This window comes from Schistocerca gregaria, chromosome 5, assembly GCF_023897955.1.
Source record: "Schistocerca gregaria isolate iqSchGreg1 chromosome 5, iqSchGreg1.2, whole genome shotgun sequence".
Classification (NCBI taxonomy): Eukaryota; Metazoa; Arthropoda; class Insecta; order Orthoptera; family Acrididae; genus Schistocerca; species Schistocerca gregaria.
Genome location: NC_064924.1, coordinates 49,551,950 through 49,569,587, shown reverse-complemented (window position 1 = coordinate 49,569,587; position 17,638 = coordinate 49,551,950). Strand labels below are relative to the sequence as shown.

The following is a 17,638-nucleotide window of genomic DNA, read 5'->3' as shown; positions in this document are numbered from 1 at the left end:
CGATAGGCGTGCGTATCACGTTGGCGTAGTGGCGGAGCGATGGACGTTTGTATTTGTGGAGCGACAACCATTGCGCTGCCCGCCAACCGACGAACGGCATCAGGGCAGTCCCACGGCTAATCGTAGCGCGTGGCGCCAAGTTTCCGTTGATTAAAAATGGTGCGTTGTCGATCTACACAACATTAGTAATTTTGGGTGCTACTGGCATCAGCTATCCAGGGTTAAAATTTCGTGGCAGAGTTTTTCAATGGTTCAAATGGCTCTGAGCGCAATGGGACTTAACTTCTGAGGTCATCAGTGTCCTAGAACTTAGAACTACTTAAACCTAACTAACCTAAGAACATCACACACATCCATGCCCGAGGCAGGATTCGAACCTGCGACCATAGCGCTCGCGCAGTTCCAGACTGTAGCGCCTAGAACTCCACCCTGTATAAGCTCTGTAATTATTATTATTATTGAGGGTGTTCGTGAGCATTGGACCTGTTTCCGCTGACTGCCCTGTTGTCCACGTGTGCAGAGCGCAACGTGTGCCGGACGGACGCGTGCTACCGGCAGGCTCAGCGCATGGCGGCCATGATGAACCACACGGCGCCTCCGTGCCGCGGCTTCTACGTCACGGCCTGCGGCGGACTGCAGGCCGACCCACTGCTGCAGCAGTACGACCCGCAGAAGGAGGCCTTCCGGAGGATCGCAGGTGAGCCTTTATCTAATTTTGTTCATTTTCGTTCGTTGCATCTGCTCGTGGCGGACGTCACAAGACACCGATTTCAATTCGTCGTTGATCCATTAACTCAGTTTTTTTTGTAACCTGGGACCCTTGCCTTTCATGTTGAGTGCTCTACCAACTGAGCTATCCGAGCACGAGACGCTACCCGAACTCGTAGCTTTACTTCCACCAGCACCTCATCTCCTATCTTCTAGACTTCCGAGAAAGGCGAAGGTCCAAGATTCGGGTTTCGGTCCAGCACATTTAATGTGCCACAAAGTTTCAGATAAGTGCACACCCCACTCTAGACCTTAGAGCTAACGCACAGAGTGATTCAGATAAAACACAACCTGTGGCGTGTGTACTGTAAGACCTTCAGTACACACACCATCAGATTATTTGACTTGTCGCTCTAACGAAGTAGGCGAGTGTCAGCAATATGTCTCGTGGTCTTATCGTGGCGTGTTTATCTTCTGCCGTTAGGTCAGACGATAGAAATGCCACTTGCAGGCTTAGAGTAGCAGATTGACGGTGGCCCTCTTTAAACAGAACTTGATTAATTTTCACACACATTTTATTAAAATAATAAAAAGCATAGACATTACGTAACTTGATTCTGGATGCTGTTTACAATTGACAATCTAAAGTTCCTTTGTTCTAGGTACTTTAATCTTATTCTCACATATCTCTGATCCTTGAGAAAGAGTCTATTCATTTATCTTCATGGCTATGTACAGGAATATGGTAATCTTGACTAGAGACTAATGCAGACTGGTGCAGACCAATGCAGACTGAGTAATCGGAGGTCTGTACACTCGTTATACCTCGCTCGTTCAGGTATCACTGCGCGAGTGTGATCCGTGAAGAGAAAAGGTTCTACGTTAGCAGCAATTGCATTGGTTGCGTCACATACTAATACGCAGATCGGCGGAAGCAGAAGTTGGTCCGTCTCTAAGACAGTGCCATCTCGTAGTGCGGAGACAGACAAGCGCTGCGACTGCGCTGTTGTGCTTAGCGGGGCGCACTCTAGTGGGAAAGTTGTGTACGTGCTGACTACGCGGAGCTATGTACACAACACAACTGCGCATATTTATGTAGTTAGTTTAGAAAGTAGTAATGATTTGTCTGCGTTCTTGATTTTTTCCTTGAATCATCAGTCTTCTGACTGGCTCGATGCGACCTGCCACAAATACCTCTCCCGTGCCAACCTCTTCATCTCAGAGTAGCACTTGCAACCTATGTCCTTAATTATTTGCTGGCTGCTTTCCAATCTATTTCTAATCTACTGTTTTTAGCCTCTACATCACCATCTATGGCCGTCCTATCGCCCTCACCCCCACCCTCAAGTACCTTGGCGTCACCCTCGACCATCGCCTCTCCTGGACCCTCCATCTCCGGGCAATCTAAGCCAAGGCACACTCCCGCCTCCGCCTCCTCAAGCTCCTTTCGGACCGTACGTGGGGTCTCGACCCCTCAACCCTCCTCCACACTTACAAATAGCTCGTCCGCCCTACCCTCTGCTACGCCCATCCGGCCTGGATCTCCGCCCCCCCTTCCTTTTATAAATCCCTTCAAACCCTTGAACGCCATGCTCTCCACCTCGCCTATCGCATCCGTCTCCCCTCCCCCAGGTGGATCCTGTACGATCTCATTCATTTCCCCCACCTCCTCCTTTTCCTTGAAAGGGTACGGATCCTGTACACCTCCCGCAAACTCGACCCTCCTCACCCGCTTGTATCGCCCATCCTCTCCCAACCCCGCCCACTGCCGCGCCTGTATTCCCACGTCCCACCCGGTCTCCATCTCTCCACCCTCCTTACCCTCTCCCAAGGTGGCTTCCGGCAGCTCCCCCTCCCTGATGATGTCCTCTTCCCCTCCATCTACCCCTCCTATCAACTTTGATCCTCCCTCCCTCTTCCTCTGTCTGTTCCTTTGGGTACCCTCCCTCCCTCCTCCCTTTCTCCCCACCCCTCCCCCGGGCTTCCCCTCCCCTGTCCCTCTCCCCCTCCTCCCATCTCCTCAGCCATTGGCATCTTTGTTCTCCCCTCCCCACCCTCTCCCCCAATCACCTTTGTTCCCCTCTTGGCAGGTCCCCGGACTCGCACACGCTACGTGGACTTTCGCGCGCCGGAGATCATCGCCATCTGTGTCTCGTGTGTGTGTGACGTCGTTTTGTGTTTTTAGTGTCCGCCGTCACGCTTCTACATTCACTTGTGCCATCGGATTCGTCAGTGTTCTGTGTGCCGTGTCAACGTGTTTTCGGTGTCGTTATCGTCGAGTGTGAACGGCTCAGTGTTTTTTTTTTTGTGTATCTGTGACCACTATTTTTTTAGCCCGTCGCTATGTTCATTCTGTTTCTCCGACCTGTGTTCTGTCATTGTCAACACTATGGCTGAAGAGCGGCGTAGCATGCCGCTGACAGCCTACCTGTTTGTATAGGTATTAAAATAACAATAAAGGAAAAAAAATAGCCTCTACAGCTCTCTGGTACCGTGGAACTTATTCCCTGACACCGTAACAGATGTCCTATCAAACCAGTCCCTTCTTCTTGTCAGTTTTCATTCCATATATTCCTTCCTCGCCTCGCTCATTCTCCTCAGAACTTCCTCATTCGTGACCTTATCAGTCCACATAATTTATCAGCATTTGTCTGTAGCACCACATCTCAAATGCTTCGATTCTCTTCTGCTCCGGTTTTTCCACAGTCCATGTATCACTACCATACAATGCTGTGCTCCAAACGTACATTCTCAGAAATTTCTTCCTCAAATCAAGGCATATGTTTGATAATAGTAGACAGCTCTTGGCCAGGAATGCCCTTTTTTCCACTGCTAGTCTGTTTTATGTCTATCTTGCTCTTTGTGTCATGGGTTATTTTGTTGCCCAGGTAGAAGAATTCCTTAACATCATCCACTTCACGATCAGCAGTCATTATGTTAAGTAGCCCGGTGTCCTCACTTCTGCTACTTTTCTTTACTTTCGTCTTTCTTCGCTTTCTTCTCAGCTCGTATACTGCACTCATCAGACTGTTCATTCCATTCGGCAGATCTTGCAGTTCTTCTTCACTTTCACTGAGGACTGCAATCCCATCAGCGAGTTTTATCATCGATATCCTTTCACCTAGAATTTTAATTCGACTCTTGAACCTTTCTTTTATTTCCACAACCACTTCTTCGATGTGTAGATTGAACAGTAGAGACGATGGGCTACATCCGTGAGTTACACACTTTTTAATCAGAGCACTTCGTCCCTGGTTTTGCGTGTATTATACATTACGCTTCTCTCCCTATAGCTTACCACTATTTTTCTCAGAATTTCGAAATCTTGCACCATTTGACTTCATCGAACGCTTTTCCCAGGTCGACAAATCCTGTGCACGTGCCTTGATTTTTCTTTAGCCTTGCTTCCATTGTCGACCGCGAGGTCAGAATTTCTCCTCTGTATTACCCATCTTGTGGCTTTACTTTTATTAAAGCGAAGCTGATCATCGTTCATAGCGTTGTCTTTCGGAAACGCTGTGAAGTAATGCATAACTCCTCCACCACACACACACACACACACACACACACACACACACACGGTGGTGCTGGTATCGCTGGTGTTAGGGGGCGGCTGCTCAGCCCACCACGATGTTCCCACAAGGGCAAAGAGTCGCATCGTTGGAAACTTACTTGAGAGTTTCCTCGAGAAGTTACCCGATTTTCCTATTTCAGGAAACAAGGTTTCACGACAATGTCAAACATTTCCACGAAACAGATAGTGTCTATGAAATGTCTCGAAGCCGTCGGCCTGACGTGTTGTCATCGGAATTCACGGAGTGTGTTCAGCAGCCTGCTGCTTTCCCCTTCTAAACCACTTCAACCCCTGTCTCGACAGTTTGGTGTTTTTCATCCTGCCACAGAGCCAGTAAACGTCTGCCATTGCCGCCAAATCCAGTTCGAGTGGTTTAAGAAGTGTTGATCCATTGTACCTTGCAGAATGACTATATCATCCAGGGAATGCCGCGAAGACATCCCCTAGACTAAACGCTTCCTCCTTCCTCCTGGGCCCTACCGAAGATCGCCACAGGATGTTTGCTTTTAGACTATCAGACCGATGGAAGATAAAACGTGATTTACCTCAAAGGCCATCTGTCGTCATTCAATGGACGCCAAACGGCGTTTTTTTTTCTTTTTTTACTCATTAGTCTTCTGACTGGTTTGATGTGGCCCGCCATGAATTCCTCTCCTGTGCCAACCTCTTCGTCTCAGAGTAGCGCTTGCAACCTTTGTCCTCAATTATTTGCTGGATGTATTCCAATCTCAGTCTTCCTGTACAGTTTCTGCCCTTTACAGCTCCCTCCAGTAGCATGGAGGTGAGTCCCTGATGTCCTAACAGATGTCCTATCATCCTGCCCCTTCTCCTTGTCAGAGTTTTCCACACATTCCTTCCCTCTCCGATTCTGTGCAGATCCTCCTCACTCCTTACCTTAACAGTCCACCTAATTTTCAACATTCGTCTGTAGCACCACATCTCAAATGCTTCGCGTTAATGGAGTGCAAATTGCAGCCTTCGTCGGCGATGATCAGCAGTCAGCAAGGCGTCCTGCTGCGGAGGCCCATACGCTGAATAGTAGTTGAGAAGACTCTGTCGGCAGCCCCTTGGTTTATCGAGGCCGTCAGTTGCCCAACAGCTGCATGTCTGTTCGTGCGTACACATCTCTGCAGCCTTCGTTCAACCCTGTCACCTATGCCCCGTGGTACACCACGGTAGCCTCGGTGTCCGTTTCGGATAGCGCACTGAACGCGAACAGTTTACAAACTTAGCCGTTTCGGAAATTTCTACACCCTTGGCGGGAGCCACTAAGCATACCTTTCGGACGTCACATAAATCGTTTCGTTTCCACATTACTACAACAACTACACTGCTTCCCGCTTCCCCCGGACACGCCTTACATACCTTCCACTGCTAGTGCTGCTAGTGGGTTTTACTCCTCTTCGTCGAACAAAGCCGAATGTGCACGGAATGATTGTGAAGACAGCACAACACCCAGTCCCTGAGCGGAGGTAATCCCCGACCCAGCTGGGAATCGTACCCGGGCCCGTCGGACGGCAATCCGTCACGCTGACCACTCAGATGTCGGGGCGGACTATGGTCACAGTAAGGTCATTGGACCCTGTATATGATACATAACTTTCGGAATTTTAACATTTTTTTTAGGAATTAGAGACTTTAAAATTCGTATTTGTTACGAATTTAATATTGACAAAGTTACAAAATAAACACTGTCTAGCGAAGAGAATAAACAGCAAACGGAGTGCGATACGAAATGTTGACGAGATCCTTTGTCGACTCCGTGGTATTTTTGGTAACCAAAGACGAAAAAACGTACTTTGACGAGTTCAGTACTTTTCGTAATATGACGTGATGATTCGGAAACTTTTACCCATACGAGAAAATTTCATATGTTTAACTTAATTCCGATACTAATTAATGATGAGAACTGCCTGTTGACATATTAAAGACACTATAGAGATATATAGAGTATGTGAAGTTTACTTATAATTTATTTATTTATTTATTAAGCATAAATTTCATCAATCCTAGACATACGATATGGTTTGTTCTACATTAATACATAGTTTTAAATATATGGTATATTATAGTGAAATTAATTCATAATAATAAAGCAGTGCAGTATTATACATTACAATAATAGTACATCTTCAAATACAGGGTGTAACAGAATCATGTTTTAAAAATTTTGAAGGTTGCAGAGGACTACATTTTTAAAGTTGTGATGTGAGGAACGTGTAATAGGAAATGAGAAATAAAGTTTCTACAGCTACCATTGAGCTGTTGAAAATGGGTACATTACCTGTGCGAGAAGTTACCAGGTGAGATTCTCAGTAAACATTTTGGCTGAAATTCTTGAAGGTCGCCTCACTGGACCACACATCATCTTAACTGATCGTTTGAATGGTGCGTAGTGTTTGAACTTTCTGGACAATGCCTTGGTGAATCTTCTTTGAACTTTCTAGGCAATGCCTTGGTGAATCTCTGGAGGACGTTTCATTGCAGCTGCGCACTAGTTTGTTGTTAAAGGACAATCGTGCCCCAACGAACGTTGATTACTGGGCACTACATGCGGGGGTTCGATAAAAAGATGGGAGCACCGCGAGAGATGCTTGCTTGAACAGAAATCCAGACGCTAGCCAAACCTGCAGGTTGCGCTGTTGTATTTGACCGCTACACAGCACCGTTGCGATTTCCTCAGCACGTTGCAAGCGTCAGCTGTGGTCAGAATAGTGTTCTGTGTAGTTGAAAATGCTCTACGTCGGAGCTAGGTGAAGTGGAACGTGGGCAAGTTGTTGGTGCTCGTATGGCGGGTGCTAAAGAAACCAAGGTAGCCGAAGTGTTCGGTGCTTCAAGAGGCTCCGTATCGAAGATTTATAACGCAAACAGGGAAACGGAAAACCATCACACGCTTAGTCACAACGCGGACGAAAGTGTGTGTAGAGTGATCGTGGCGGACGGTCGTCGAGGAGGATTTTGGTGGAAAATGAGCAGACGACAACTGCAAAAGCCACTGCAGAACTTAATGTCGCACTCGCGTACACTGCCTGCAACAAAACAACACAACGGGGCAACAGAAGTAGGGAATTACAGGACTAACTGGAATTCCAACACCACAATTTAGTTATGCAAATTCCCGTAACACGAAAAACGTGACTCCGAAAACATAAAACCTATACTATAGAGCAATTGAAGAATGTTTTTGGTCGGATGAGTCTTGTTTCACACAGTTTAGTTCTGGTGTGGTTTATGTCACAAGGGGAGGGGTTTCTGTGATTATGTGGGCAGACGTAGCGTGGTATTCCACGATTTCTAATATTGCTCGGCAAGGTCACACTACTGCCAAGAATTATGTTACCATTCTGGCTGATCATGTCCATCTCATGGTACAATGTTTGTTCCCCAGTGGTGATTCTGCGTTCCTATACGACAGCGCCCTGCCCTGTCCACACAGCTAGTACCGTGCAGGACGGGTTTTGTGAGCACCAGAATGAATAGTCTCATCGTCCCTCGCCACCAAAGTCACCAGATATCAATATTATTCAGGCTTAGTGGTCTACTTCGGAGAGAAGGGTGCGTGATCGCTGTCCATAACTTACTCCACCCTTCCTCTGTCCACATCCTCCTTCTGCCGACTCTTTTTATCTCCTCCTCCTTCCCCTTCTTCCTTTTCATTTGCCCTCTACTCAACCACATCTTCTACCTGCCTTCTGTATTTTCCCCTCTTCCTCCTCCTCTCTGTCTATCCCCTCCTCATCCCTGTGTACATCTCCTCCACCTCCCATTATGTCCACAACCCCCTCCACCTCCTCCTCCTCCACCTCCTCCTGAACTTGCCAGTATTTTGCAAGAAAGATGGTACAAGATTCCCTCGGAAACTACACAGGTCGTGTTTTTATCCACTTCGAGACGACTGGAAGCTGTTTTGAAAACCATCGGTTTCGCTGCAGAGTATTAACCAAGGTAACGTGTTGTCTTTCCACATTTAAGCCACGTCGTGTATCTCACAGACAACTTGAAGTAGAGAGTAATTTAAGTGGATGCGCAGTCCCTTGGCCTGTCACCTCACTCCTCTTGGCCCTTTCCCTTCTTGAGTTATGTAAAGTCTCTTGCGCATACAACACCAGTGGGAACAGTACCTGTGCTTCCTGAGCGCAGCCTTTGATACTATCAGAGGGCAGTGCGGAATCTTAGAGACAATCGGACAGAAGTGGATCCTCTTGCACATTATATAAGGACGATGATGCTCGCCACATTGAACATGTACTCTACAGTAGTAAAGCTACACATTCACTTTACTGTATTTAACTGGATTCTATTGTCAGTAAACATTTGCCAATCTACAGCATTCGGGCGTTTTATTTAGCCTACCGGACGCCTACAAAGTGCATGGTGCTGTAGTAACCATTTTTCACATTTCCCGCTACAGGTTTCTTACATCAAAACTTTCAAAATTTCTTCTCGTATAACCTCCCAAATTTTTAAAACGTCATTCCGTTACACCCTGTATAGCACAATAGATACCAAAACCAATTTTAGATCGTAAAAGAAAGAAAGAAATAATTTAAGTATATGTCAACAGATGTCCACTTACAGCATAACAGCACCTGTATTGAAAATGTGCTTTTAGAGCCATTTTAAATTTTTGTATTTCTTTTGTTGTCTCGATTTGGTGAGGAAATTTACTGTAAAGTTTTTTTTCCAATTTGCAGTGGTCGACTTTGTCTACAAGTTTGCAAGAATTTCTGGACGCTGCGTTTTCAAATGCTCTAATGATCCTCTTTTGTGCAATGAAACAGTTTTTGTTTGTCGACGAGTTGCCCCAAAAAATTACCGCATATTGCAGCAGTGTTTCTATTTGTGCGTAATATGCATTTTTAATGTTTCTTATGTTGTAGACCCAGGAAGTGTTTTTATGCTATAGCATATCGCGCTAAGCTTCTTGCTGATGTAATTGATGTGTTGTAACATTATGTGATTGCCTTATCATTTTAAATCATTCACTAATCGAGCAGTCGCTCGGCAACAGCAACAGTTAGCAAATAATGTTGTGAGAATGTAAAAGGCGAACGACCTGTGACGTAACGTGTTTATTGTCGAAGCGCCGTCAGAGATGCACTGAGTTACTGACTTTGAAAACCGCGGCGCGAAAAGTGGACAGAAGAAGAATGCTTTTACACATTCTTGTCTCTTGTAACTTATGTCGGACGCGCATGTCTTGCCCCCGTATTGTTATTGTTTAAAACAATATTATTTTAGTGTAAAGTAAAAGTGCAATACTAAAAGTGCAATACTGCATAGCAGTAGATTTATTGTGCGACGCGTATGTGATAACGTCAAGAAATTATTTTTATTACGAGAAGTGCCAGTCAAAAAGGCATCCATGTTAAATCCTTCATTGCAGTGTAAGTTCATCTATTAATTGCCATAAATTCAGAGTTAATGGAACTGGTGTATGGACTATTTGTTTATTATAGAATCTATGTCTCACTCTTTCATGACTTCATTTAATTTTCTTTATGTTTCTGCCAAATAGAGAGTTCACAGTCACGAATTCTTTCGTCGAGATCGGACGGAAGTTGCATGCGGCGAAATATTTTCTCCGCGCCATATTCTACTGGTAAATGCATGATAAACTATGGTCCCTTGGGAAATACATGTTGAGCTACCCAAAAAATTATTATATTTTGAATAGACATTTACTCTCCTCTACAATGCAACTTCCGACTGATCAGACGATCCAACAAGAGACAGCCGAACACGGTCGGTGTTCGCAAATATATTTCCACCGCTGATTATAGCTGTATGTTACAGCACAAAAGTAAACATATTGTTATAATTAGCGACTACGAACGGGGACTTATGTATGTTTATGCATACACATTACGTAAACACATCGTTATAGTGCATGCCTCATTTCCTATTTTCCCCGAATCCATATTCCTAGCAAGTTGTGGAGCTTACAGTTTCTAATTGTTTACTAAATAGATTCATAATGGGGGTTCTTGGATGTTTGTTTTGTTTGGTTTGAAGGTGCGTTGTGACAGTTTCTGTCCGTTAACAATAAGATTACTAGAGCTGAACCATTCTCAGATGTTTACACGTAGTTTTTGTAAGCGAGAGTGACCTCAGAAAGATTTCCTATTGCAGCTGGAAAACAATACACTGCGGCAGATCTCGGAATATAGTGATTTACCTGTCGCAATAATGCTGCAACTTCGAACCCTAACCATCAGATGCCAACTAATCTAAGTCAATATACAGATAACTTTGTAAGCAACTCGGAGACGAAAACTGGGTGAATGACGTGCGGGTGTACGTGATTCCAGATGTGACGAGATCAAGCAAGGAGCTGCCCTCAGCGATCAAGAAACTGCGGGAGTTTGAGGAGAGCTGCATGCAGTACGATAGACAAATGGGCAACGAGCCGCGGATTGCTGAAGGTGAGTTGCCGCGCTTTGCGCCATCCCCATGTGTGCAGCGGCTGCCGAGCCTCTGGGAGGCCGGAACTGACGCACGTCTACATCTACATCTATGTCAGTACTCTGCAAGCCACCTGACGGTGTGTGGCGGAGGGTATTTGTGTTATCGCTAACTGACGCGTCCTTGAAACTTCCTGGCAGATTAAAACTGTGTGCCCGACCGAGACTCGAACTCGGGACCTTTGCCTTTCGCGGGCAAGCGCTCTACAATCTGAGCTACCGAAGCACGACTCACGCCCGGTACTCACAGCTTTACTTCTGCCAGTATCAGTCTCCTACCTTCCAAACTTTACAGAAGCTCTCCTGCGAAACTTGCAGAACTAGCACTCCTGAAAGAAAGGATATTGCGGAGACATGGCTTAGCCACAGCCTGGGGGATGTTTCCAGAATGAGATTTTCACTCTGCAGCGGAGTGTGCGCTGATATGAAACTTCCTGGCAGATTAAAACTGTGTGCCCGACCGAGACTCGAACTCGGGACCTTTGCCTTTCGCGGGCAAGCGCTCTACCATCTGAGCTACCGAAGCACGACTCACGCCCGGTACTCACAGCTTTACTTCTGCCAGTATCCGTCTCCTGCCTTCCAAACTTTACAGAAGCTCTCGGTCGGGCACACAGTTTTAATCTGCCAGGAAGTTTCATATCAGCGCACACTCCGCTGCAGAGTGAAAATCTCATTCTGGAAACATCCCCCAGGCTGTGGCTAAGCCATGTCTCCGCAATATCCTTTCTTTCAGGAGTGCTAGTTCTGCAAGTTTCGCAGGAGAGCTTCTGTAAAGTTTGGAAGGTAGGAGACGGATACTGGCAGAAGTAAAGCTGTGAGTACCGGGCGTGAGTCGTGCTTCGGTAGCTCAGATGGTAGAGCGCTTGCCCGCGAAAGGCAAAGGTCCCGAGTTCGAGTCTCGGTCGGGCACACAGTTTTAATCTGCCAGGAAGTTTCATATCAGCGCACACTCCGCTGCATAGTGAAAATCTCATTCTGACGCATCCTTGCCTGTTCCAATCGCGATTGCCACCTGGGAAGAATGATTCTCGGTCGGTAAACTTCTGATTTAGCTCTAGTTTCTTGAATTTTCTCGTCGTGGTCGTCTTGCGAGATATGTGTGGGAGGAAGTAATATGTTGTCCAGCTCTCCCTAGAAAGTATTCTATCGAAATTTCAATAGTAAACATCTCCCGCGCGGAGTGGCCGCGCGGTTTCAAGCGCCATGTCTCGGATTGCGCGGTCCCTCCCGCCGGAGGTTCGAGTCCTTCCTCGGGCATGGGTGTGTGTGTTGTTCTTAGCATACGTTACTTTAATTTTATATATTTATTTATTTTATTTACATGTCAAGTTCCGTAGGACCAAATTGAGTAGCAAACCTCCAAGGTCATGGAAGGTGTCAGTGCATGAACTTACAACATAAAAGTAATAACAGATAAAATTAAAAGTTCATGAACGTGAAAGGAAAATCAGTCCATAAGTTTAAACAAACGCTATCAGCAGTACAATGAGAGTCAGCTTAATTTTTCAAGGAACTCCTCGGCAGAATAGAAGGAGTGACCCACGAGGAAACTCTTCAGTTTCTATTTAAAAGCGCTTGGATTACTGCTAAGATTTTTGAAATCGAGTAGCAACTTATTGAAAATGGATACAGCAGTATACTTCACACCTTTTTGCACAAGAGTTAAGGAAATCCGATCCAAATGGAGGTTTGATTTCTGCCGAGTATTAACCGAGTGAAAACTGCTTATTGTTGGAAATAAACTAATATTGGTAACAAGAAACGACAATAAGGAATATACACATTGAGAGGCCAATGTCAAAATACCCAGACTCGTGAACAGAGGTCGACAAGTGGTCCGTGAACTCGCACCACTTATTGACCGAACCGCCCGTTTCTTAGCCAAAAATATCCTTCTAGAATGGGAATACCATACGACATAAGTAAATGAAAATAAGAAAAGTAGACTAAATTACGTGTCGAAGTATCACTCACTTTCGATACCGTTCGAATAGTGAAAATGGCAGTATTAAGTTTTTGAACAAGACGCTGAACGTTGGCTTTCCACGACAGCTTACTATCTATCTGAACACCAAGGAATTTGAGCTGTTCAGTTTCACTAATCATATGCCCGTTCTGTGAGATCAAAACGTCAGGTTTTGTTGAATTGTGTGTTAGAAACTGTAAAAACTGAGTCTCACTGTGATATAACGTTAGTTTATTTTCTACAAGCCATGAACTGAGGTCATGTACTGCACTACTTGAAACCGAGCCAATGTTGCACACAACATCCTTTACCACCAAGCTAGTGTCATCAGCAAACAGAAATATTTTAGAGTTACCCATAACACTAGAGGGCATATCATTTATATAAATAAGGAACAGGAGCGGCCCCAACACTGATCCCTGGGGCACCCCCCACTTGACAGTACCCCACTCGGATCCCACATCACAGCCGTTATCAACATTGTGAATAATGACCTGTTGCTGCCTGTTGCTAAAGTAAGAGGTGAACCAATTGTGAGCTACTCCCCTTAGTCCGTAATGGTCCAACTTCTGGAGCAATATTGTGAGATCAGCACAGTCATATGCCTTTGTTAAATCAAAAAATACGCCAAGCGTTCGAAACTTTTTGTTTAGCCCATCCAGTACCTCACAGAGAAAAGAGAATATAGCATTTTCAGTTGTCAAACGACTTCTAAAGCCGAACTGTGCATTTGATAGTAATCGTTTAATATAAAATGATCAATTAACCTTACATACACAGCCTTTTCGACAACTGTAGTGTGTAAGTCTATGGACCGATGACCTCAGCAGTTTGATCCCTTAGGAATTCACACACACTTGAACATTTAGTAAACCTCTCGCTGATGCACAACGCCCCTCTCGTAGCCTCTGCCGCTGGGGATTTTTCAGCATCTCTGTAACGAGCCCGTGATGAAAAGTGTCTCTCTTCTTTGGATCTTCTCTATCTCATCCATCAGTCCTACCTGGTAAGGGCCCCAAAATTATGAACAATACTCAAGAATAGCTCGAACAAGGTTTTTTTTTTTTTTTTTTTTTGCAAGCCACTTCTTTCCTGAATGAGTTACATTTCCCAGTCTGGCATCTGCTTTTCCCATCATTTGTTTCGGGTGGTCATCGTACTTATGATCGTTCTGGGTAGTTTATCCTAGATATTTTATGGCAGATACTGTTTCCAGCAGTTTGTCATTAACAAAGTATTTGTACAGTAGTGGATTTCTTATCCTACGTATATGTGCAGTATGTTACATCTATATACATTAAGGGTCAATTGCTACTGCCTGCGCCACTATTTAATCTTCTGTGGATCATTCTGCAAATCGATACTGACCTCTAGCGTTGATACTTTCTTACAGACAGCCGTATCACTGCGAATAGTCTTAAAAGGCATTGGACGCTTTCTAGTATATCATTTACATACATTGAAAACACTAACGGTTCTGTCACTCTTCCTTGGGGTACCACAGATTTTGTCCCGTTAAGAGCGGCGTGTTCAGTCCTTTATGCAACAAAGTCTTGAATCCAGACGCAAATCTTCTCTGATGCTCGGTAAGCTCGTACATTTTTTTTTTTCACTGAACGGCAGTGTGGGACATTGTCAAATGCCTTCCTGAAGTCAAGGAATATGGGATTCGTGCCAATCAAAAGATCACAGAAGCGCCACATCTCCCAGCTAGCTCGTCTGCTCTACCTCCCAGACAATTATAACCAAAGTTGATAATATTATTTTCCCTGCTGCAGATGCAGCCAGTCTCTCACTCGTAAATTTCTGCACAGGGAGGGGAAGACGTGCTTCCGAATTGTGTTTCCCCACATCCACTTTAGGCAAAGTGTTTTCAGAGTTTTCGTTTGGCTCTGAAGTGAATAACACATTTATCACAGAGATAATTACCTTGATGGGCCAAACGTTGCAGTATTTCCTACCAGGGGTTCGACTAAACTAAGAGAAATGCTTTTGTGTCCCAACACAGACCATTTCTGAGCGGCCTCAAATGTTGCTTTTCGTCCTAAAATTCTTCTGCAGGCCTGAGGTTAACCAAAAACCAGCCAGGCAGAGGGACGACACCCTCTGTTGACTCTGTCTATAGTGTCCGGTCCAAGGCGAACTTTTAAACTCGCGGCTTTTTATGGACGCCAGCTCTTTACGCAAAGGGCGTTTGCGATACTGTCAAAACGTCTTGGGCGGGCTGCCTTTTTTCTCTCTTTTGGTCTGACCTGCTGTGGCAAGAAACGCCTAACACATAAATCCAGGTAGGCGGTTTTTCGCCGCTTCAGCCGACAACATTGTCTGCAAAATGGCGCGAGAAATTATTCGCACCAGCATGCTGTTCCCGGTAAATGCTTTGAGATGTTCGTCTCCCTAATAGCTGCACGTGGCTCCAAGCCCCGAATTGTCCACTGCAAGATTTACTCTTAAATAGCCAGACCGCCTGCTTGTTCACAACTCCAGAAAATACTATTCGAAAGAGAGCTACCATAAAGATCAAGCATGCAATAAGAAAGTACATACTGCCATTAATGCCTACTCACGTCGATAACTTCCTCTCATTACACAGAAAATGATGTCTGGAGTGTAATAACAACATTAAAGAATAGCTCTGAATATGAAAATAGATGAGAGAGTGACTTGAGCTCCCTCAATTTTTATAGAGGAAATTTGCATTCACCAAAAAACTGGCTCTGAGCACTACGCGACTTAACTTTTGAGGACATCAGTCGCCTAGAAATTAGAACTAATTAAACCTAACTAACCTAAGGACATCACACACATCAATGCCCGTGGCAGGATTCGAACTTACGACCGTAGCGGTCGCTCGGTTCCAGACTGTAGCGCCTAGAACCGCAATGCCACTCCGGCCGGCTCATTCACTAAAAAATCAGAATTCTTAAGCATACAACATGTTCCATAATTCTGTAACAGCCTGATGTGAACGATATAGGTCTCTAGTTGTGTGCTTATGTTCTAGGACCGTTCTTGAAAACAGGAATAATCAGAGGTTTTTCCAGTCGCTAGGTATACATCGTTGCACCAGCGAAATACGTTAAACTGCTGATGCGGGGCGAGTCCTTTCGCAAAATCTTTACAGAATTTACAGGTATCTCATCTGGTCCTGATGCCTTTCAACTACTAAGCAATTGTTCTTGTTTCTCTATTCCGTGATCGGTTATCTCAATAACTGCCGTTTCGACGTTCATATGATGCAACCGGTGGTGGCGTGTTTGTCACTGTTAGTAGTAGTTTATCCTGTAGTGAAGTTGAAGTGGATAGTTCCTGTGAAATATTATGGGTGCAGGTAACACTCAACAACCGAGCTAGGTTAATAATTGGCTCCTTTTACCAACCTCCCGACTCAGCAGCATCAGTGGCAGAAAAACTGAGAGAAAATTTGTAATACATTGCACATAAATTTTCTCAGCATATTATAGTCTTAGGTGGAGATTTCAATTTGCCAGATATAGACTGGGACACTCAGATGTTTAGGACGGGTGGTAGGAACAGGGCATCAAGTGACATTATACTGAGTGCACTATCCGAAAATTACCTCGAGCATTTAAACAGAGAACCGACTTGTGGAGATGACATCTTGGACCTACTGATAACAAGCAGACCCGAACTTTTCGACTCTGTAAGTGCAGAACAGGGAATCAGTGATCATAAGGCCGTTGCAGCATCCCTCAATATGGAAGTTAATAGGAACATAAAAAAGGAGGAAGATTTATCTGTTTAGCAAGAATAATAGAAGGCAGATTTCAGACTAGCTAACAGATCAAAACGAAAATTTCTATTCCGACACTGACAATGTTGAGTGTTTATGGAAAAAGTTTAAGGCAATTGTAAAAAGCGTTTTAGACAGGTACAGTCTTAGACAATAAAACTGACCGCCGGCCGGCTGCCACAGAGACGAAGTCCGAGTCATTCACTTAAGGTGGCTAATAAAACTGACCGCCCCTGACAACTCTTAAGTCCGGTCATATGCACAATCTGGCAACACTGTAAGATGCGGAAGTGTTAGGAGGAAGTGTTGTCTACTTCCGAGACGTTGTCGCACTATGTGAGCTCGTGACTAGTGGCAAGCGTCGTGCGTTCCAAACTTATAGTCGCCTGCTAGCGTCCAACTGTATTTTTTTTTACCACATTTCGGTCTAAAGTTATGAGTTAGACTGAACGTCGAAGATAATTCGCTTAACATTCTACCCACCAGCAATAACAAGTATTCCAGAAACAATTCCGCAGGACAGCTCGTGGCTGCGCCGCGATCACAACAGCTTACGTTCGAGCGTTTCCTCGCGCTGCAGCGGCTACCGGCCACCGGCCAGACGCCACCCGCCGCCTGAAATACGGCGCCGCCCATGTGATCGCGGCGCCACGCTGTCAGTGTATCTATCAACTGTCATTTCCGAATTTAAAGTTCTAGTTATCATCTTGCAGTTAAGCATTGGAGTTTGCATACCTGAAAATCATGAACTACGGTTAAGCATAGTAAAATTGAGTCGCAAGTGGAAAAAGGTTAACATCTGCAACACAATATTTACTTTGGTATAACAGAGGGGTGAATGCAGAGGACGCAGCTAGAAAGATTTGAATTGTGTGTGGAGCGAGTGCTTTTGGGGAAAATGCGCCACAAAAAGATATTCTTGTTTCATCAAAGATCGTTCTGGCATGAATGATTTTCCACAATAAGGAAGTCTCGACTACTGATATATGTGATAGATTACCATTATACCATCAAGCGACATTTGCATTCAACAGGCAAAGTTCAGAAGTCTGGTGTAGGAGTACTGCATGCTCTAATTCGAAACAACAAAAATCAACGGAGTGACTATTATTGAAGGTCATCAGGTCGCTCATTGAGCATTCGTATGCAGTACTGTTACTGGTGACGCG

The 17,638-nt window shown here is 44.9% G+C and overlaps 1 protein-coding gene across 1 annotated transcript in view; it reads left to right on the top strand.

Moving 5' to 3' along the window:
* Window positions 1-17,638, top strand: part of LOC126272391 (uncharacterized) — a 288,157-nt gene that overhangs the window by 81,229 nt on the left and 189,290 nt on the right. Inside the window, exons 3-4 of the mRNA XM_049975214.1 lie at window positions 521-697; window positions 10,594-10,707. Coding sequence (XP_049831171.1) covers window positions 521-697; window positions 10,594-10,707 — 291 coding nt within the window. The remainder of the gene's footprint in view (window positions 1-520; window positions 698-10,593; window positions 10,708-17,638) is intronic.